The sequence below is a fragment of the Ascaphus truei genome, chromosome 2, assembly GCF_040206685.1.
Source record: "Ascaphus truei isolate aAscTru1 chromosome 2, aAscTru1.hap1, whole genome shotgun sequence".
In the NCBI taxonomy this organism is placed as follows: Eukaryota; Metazoa; Chordata; class Amphibia; order Anura; family Ascaphidae; genus Ascaphus; species Ascaphus truei.
In genome coordinates this window covers 328,044,139-328,050,138 of record NC_134484.1, presented here as the reverse complement: position 1 = coordinate 328,050,138, position 6,000 = coordinate 328,044,139, and the positions used below count along the sequence as shown (strand labels likewise).

The window sequence follows — 6,000 nt, the reverse complement described above, 5'->3', positions numbered from 1 at the left end:
CATGGGTCTGTCTGTGTCTATACACGGAGGTACAGGTTTGTGGGACCAGCAGAAAATAATGTAGTTAATTCAAAGCACATTCTTTATACATTGAAACATGTTCTTCTTCATATTTATTTATTTATTTTTATTTATAAAATGTTTTACCAGGAAGTAACACGTTGAGTTATTTCTCGTTTACAAGTCTGTCCTGGGCACAGTTATGATAGTACATGGCTGCATTAAATGAACAGTGGTAATACATTCAATGTACAGACATTTAATGGACATTTACAGATAATATATGATTATGGGCATATGTAACAGTTAAAGACAAGATTACAATTGTGTTAGAAGGGGTAGGATAGGCCTGCAATGTGCTGTGTTAGGCCTCGTTCAGGGTGCCAGAGGCAGGAGTTGGAGGGCGCGCGTTCGCGAGGGCGGGCGGCAGTCTGCTGGGCGATGTGTGTTCATCCTCCCCAGCAGACTTTTTCAGGAGTTGAGGAGGCGGGGAGGGGGCGGGGCTACAGACCTGAGGTTAGGGATCGAAGTTGCAGTCTTGAAATCATTCTTTAAAGAATGATTTCATTGGCTGCCGAGGTCCCAGTGACGCTGCTGCAGCAGCTTCAAAAAACGACTTGGGTTGTTTATTGAAACTGTAGCCAGCGTCAACTCCGTACTTCGGAGACAGGGCAGCTGCTACCCTGACAACCAATATTCAATTTGAATACATTGTGTCCCACGGCAGCTCGCACGTAAAGCACGCCCTCCCTCCGAAGCCAGCACCCTGAACGAGGCCTTAGGCCTCGTTCAGGGTGCCAGAGGCAGGAGTTGGAGGGAGGGCGTTCGGGAGGGAGGGCGGCAGTTTGCTGGGCGATGTGTGTTCATCCCCAGCAGACTGTTTCAGGAGTTGAGGAGGGGGTCAGGGCTACAGACGGAAGCTTAGAGATCCAAGTTGCAGTCATTAAATCATTCTCAAGAATGATTTCATTGGCTGCCTTGGTCCCTGTGACACTGCTGCAGCTTCAAAAAACGATTTTTTCATTTATTGAAACTGTAGCCAGCTTCAACTCCTGGCTTCGGAGATAGGGCAGCTGCTACCCTGACAACCAGTATTCAATTTGAATAGTTTGTGTCCCACGGCAGCTCGCACGGCAGCACGCCCTCCCTCCGAAGCCTGCACCCTGAACGAGGCCTTAGGCTGCGCTTATAGTGCCTGGCGACGTCGCTACAAAACAAATCAATTGACTCCGTCGCAAGCGCTTATAGTAAGCGCGACAGCGACAGAGCGACGTCGCGACCAAAAATTTGGAAGCCGGGTTAATTTGATTATTTAGAGTCGTCACATGTGGGTGTATCTAAACCAATCAAATTGCACGGCCCACCCCTTTTAGTGGCGTCACTGGCCTTGTCGCCAGCACCGTTGCTAAAAATCAAATTGCAACTTGTCGCCAGTGGCGACAGCGACGGGTGACGTCATCGGTCGCATTGCTGTCACTATAAGCGCGGCCATAGTGCACACAACACATTGCCTGCACATCATGTAGCTCCACAATTCAATGTGCTTATAATATCGATGTACAATGCTAAGTAATTGTCAGTGTTATATAAAAATATATATTATTCGTTGTCATATAAAATCAGATTGGTTAGTCTGTTTCCACCTGCCCAAAAAAGTCTAACAAAACACAGACATCAGCTAATATTTAAAAAAAAAATTTCATCAACATTTCGTAACATTTTTTTCTTAAGGGAAAGTTTTGTGAAATCATGAGAGAAATGAATGAAACTGAAACCAGACACAAAAAGAAGCAGAAGGGAAGAAGGTGGAGACAGAGAAGAGGAGAGGGAGGGACAGTCATTTAACCCCAAACTAATCCCTTCCCCCTTCAGAAAGCCAGTGAGAGGAGTCAGCCACAGATCCTCCTGTGCCATCTACAGCAATTCTCAGGAATAATATTACTCATCGTGGAATTCATAGCAAGAGAGGAAATAGGCCACGGGATCAAGGTGTCTCCATGATGTACGCCACCCCCTTCTGCCTTCATGGACTGTCATTTTCCTCTCTGACCAGCCCATTTCCATGCCATGTGCTAAAGTGGGAGGTGTGAGAAGAGGTGAAGTGTCTGTGAAGAGCCCATGGAGCAGGCAGGACTTCCGCGTTTAGCAGGCCTGTGAGACCTGCAGCTGGTTGACACATGAAGCAACAACATCACAAGGCGACCAAGTTTTGCTGTCCATTCTCTGAGCACTTGTTCTCTCTCTGGGGACATGCAGGGCACCAGTTGGGCACCATGAAGAGAGCCATCCTCATCACATAGGAACTTGGAAACTACTGCCTTGTGGATTTCTATTTGGATTTTTTCCCCAATCTTTTATTATTTTCACTCTTCCTCTTCCCCTTTCTTGCAATGGACTGACTTCTGGAAACAAGGAAATACTACAACTATACGGGGTTTTTTTTTTTTAATTCGGGAAAAACATCCCTTTTAATTTTTTTTTTTTAAATAACTGATTACACCTTATTTCAAACTCCTTCCTGACTGTAGATACAATTGTCTAGACCTAGATAGTTACTATATATATATATATACAAAGTATTTTGATTTTGTGTGCTTAAACTTTTTTTAATTACTATTATTTTTGTCTAGTTCTGTGATCCTAGAAGACGTTTCAGTATTAATGAGTTGATTTCCTGGGATTAGAGTAGTCAAGTTGAAGTGAAGTGACAGGAGGATAGCACATACAAGAGGGGGGGGGGAGATAGATATAGATATCACGTATTTTGCACACAAATACATATCATCTTTAGATTTGTATTATACATATATACACGCTAAAAAGTGTAATTTTGTATAAGGAAAGTCCTGGAGACTGAAATAGAGGAAAGGATAGTGGTACAAGAGAGGAGAGGTAGAAAGGGGAGAGGGCTGTAGATCAGACAGGGAGCCTGGAAGAAGTGGAGTAGAAGAGAGCGAGTTAGGAGAGGGATAGGAAGACATTAAGGGACAGAGAGGGATAGTGAGACTGCTATAGGGGAAGAGAGAGGGATAGTGACACTTCTATAGGGGAGAGAGAGAGGAGCAGAGAGGAATAGTGGGACTGCTATATGGGAAGAGAGGAAGGAGCTGAGGGATAGGGTTAGAGAGGCCGCCACAGTGAGGAGCGGGGTAGAAAGACAGGACAGTGACAGGTGAAGAGGGGGGTTAGTGAGAGTGGAGGGCCAGATTGACCTGGTGTGAGGGAGGAAGGAAGAGGGGTGGTATAGTTTGGGGGATATTTTCCTCCCATCACCCCGATGCCGGGCAGCTCAGACCCCGCTCAGCCCCCGGCCCTCTCCTCCTCCTCTTCCTCGGCGGCCTCCTCAGTGTCCGAGCAGCAGCAGCGGTGGAGGAGGAGAAGGCCGCGGGGGGACTCGTCAGGGAGGAGAAAAGGCCGGCGGCACCAGCGGAAGAAGAGGCCCCGCGAGCAGCCGGAGATGGGCCTGATCGGAGGCGGAGAGGCCCCGGCGGCTCCCCCCCCAGCAGGCAAACCACGGCACCGGGACAAAAGGAAGCGGCGGAGGGACCGCGGGAAGGGGAAGAGGAGCGGGGGGAAGCGGGAGGAGGGACCCGCCGCGGCGGTGGAGTACGACGACGTGAGCTCGCTGTCCGAGGGAGCCCTGTCGGAGGCCGAGAAAGGCCCGGCTCCCCCGCCCCCGTTGATGGGACTAGGCCGCGGTGCGTCCTCGACCTCTTCTAGGTCGTCGTCGCCGGCCCCGCTGCTTCCTCTCCCGCTGGCGCTGTTACGCCAGGCCGGGGATCGGGAGTGGAGCGGGAAGAAGGGGAGAGGGTCTGGGAGACAGGAGTCTGGTCACCGCCGGAGGGAGGCGGCGGGGGGGTCCCGAGGAGGAGGCCGCAGCACGGAGGAGTGGAGGAGGAAGGACACGGGAGGAGGAGGAGGCCTGCTGGTCCCGGGGCCTCTGCTGCTCGCACCGCCCTGGCGGGTGCCAGGGGAAGCTGGGAAGAGGCCGGAGCTGAGGCCCGCGGCTTCCCCCTGGTCCAAGAGAGAGGAGGCCGCGGCCTACAAACACCCGCCGCCCAAAGCCTACCGGGGACCGCCGGGAAATCACCGCCACAACTCGCCCAGCCCGGCCCGCTCCCCCAGCCCCGGCTACAGCGGGCACCGCCAGGCCCGGCGCTCACCCAGCTATGGAGCCTACGACAGGGCCGAGGCCTCCCCGCAGCAGCAGCAGCAGCCCGGGCAGGGCCGGCGGGGGGGCCGGAGCCCGTACAGCCCGGCGGGCAGGTGAGAGGCCGTTATTAGTAGTGTTATTAGTATCATCACTATTATTCATACTAACAGTTATCATTATTACTTTTAGTATCATCATTCGTATTCATACTATCAGTATCATCACTATTCGTACTATCGGTATTATTATTATTCGTACTATTATTATTATTCATACTATTAGTATCATTATTATTCGTACTATCGGTATTATTATTCATATTATTCGTATCATTATTATGCGTACTATCGGTATTATTATTATTCATACTTTTAGTATCATTATTATTCATACTATCTGTATTATTATTCATACAATTAGTATCATTATTATTCGTACTATCGGTATTAGTATTATTATTATTCATACTATCGGTATTATTATTCATATTATTCGTATCATTATTATTCGTACTATCGGTATTATTATTATTCATACTTTTAGTATCATTATTATTCATACTATTGGTATTATTATTCATACTATTAGTATCATTATTATTCAAACTATCTGTATTATTCATACAATTAGTATCATTATTATTCGTACTATCAGTATTATTATTATTATTATTATTCATACTATTAGTATCACACTTATTAGCATTATACTTATTAGCATCATAATTATCATTCTTGTTCTTCTGGTATCTAGAAATGCTTCTAAAATCCTCATTGCTGCTATTTTTTGATTATCGTTATTATTTTCGGGTTCATCTGATTTACTATTTTAATAGTGTTTATTATTAATTGTAGTTGCTTGTTATGGTTTTTTATTTAGCCTTTATCATTGCTTGCTGTTATTAATATTTGTAGTTGGTGGTTCGGTTTTTCTTTTAAATAATTTCTATAGCTTCTTATTACTGTCATCTTTCGTGTTTTGAGAGGTGCTTCATTTTCCATCTGTGACAACTTCATGTTATTGTCACGCCATTATCATTTATTAAGCTACTTAAAAGTTTTTTTTTCTTTACCCAATGGTGCCTCTTAAAATTATTAGACCGTTTTTTTTTTGTTGTTGTTTTTTTCAACCTGGGTTCCTAGGACCCTTCAGGTCACTGAAAATTGTACCAAATACAGAAGAATTTACAATGCATCTTATCTCAGACGCGCTATTAAACAGGGTTGGGGTTCCTTACAGTGCATCTGATCTCAGGTGTGCTATTAGAGAGGGTTGGGGTTCCTTACAATGCATCTGATCTCAGACGCGCTATTAGAGAGGGTTGGGGTTCCTTACAATGCATCTGATCTCAGGCACGCTATTAAAGAGGGTTGGGGATCAGCAGAATTTCACAATATAATAATAGGGTTCCTTAACCAACAGAAGGGTGAACTCTGCTGCCCTACAGTATTTTGATATCATGTATTATGTAGTGGCAGCATTGTACACATCGCACTGCAGCAGAGCTGCCTGTATTTGTTACAATGTTATTATGTTGACCGTGACAATGATATATGTAGAGGGTTTTATTACACAAAGTTTTTATTGGATTTTAAGCAGAAATATACAGAAAATAAAACATTCAAAAGTGGGTATTAGGGGAGGAGTGGATGGGTACAAAAAAGACTTTATACAGATTTAAGGTCGAGTGGTCGGTATGACTATCGCCTGGCAGCTTCTCCGACTGGACTAAACATCCGGTCTGAGGGCCTTAACTAACTACAGATAGGATATAATAGGGAGACACCTGTGCTTTCTATGAAAGGAGAGTGAGACTAGTTGGTCTCGGGGGTTATAAACTCAGAGAA

The 6,000-nt window shown here is 46.0% G+C and overlaps 1 protein-coding gene across 1 annotated transcript in view; it reads left to right on the top strand.

The window, feature by feature from the left end:
• The first annotated feature begins 1,861 nt into the window (after nt 1-1,861).
• CDK13 (cyclin dependent kinase 13) overlaps nt 1,862-6,000 on the top strand; it is a 46,291-nt gene continuing 42,152 nt past the window's right edge. The window contains exon 1 of the mRNA XM_075586603.1: nt 1,862-4,266. Within this exon, the coding sequence (XP_075442718.1) occupies nt 3,278-4,266 (989 nt within the window). The 5' untranslated portion in view covers nt 1,862-3,277. The remainder of the gene's footprint in view (nt 4,267-6,000) is intronic.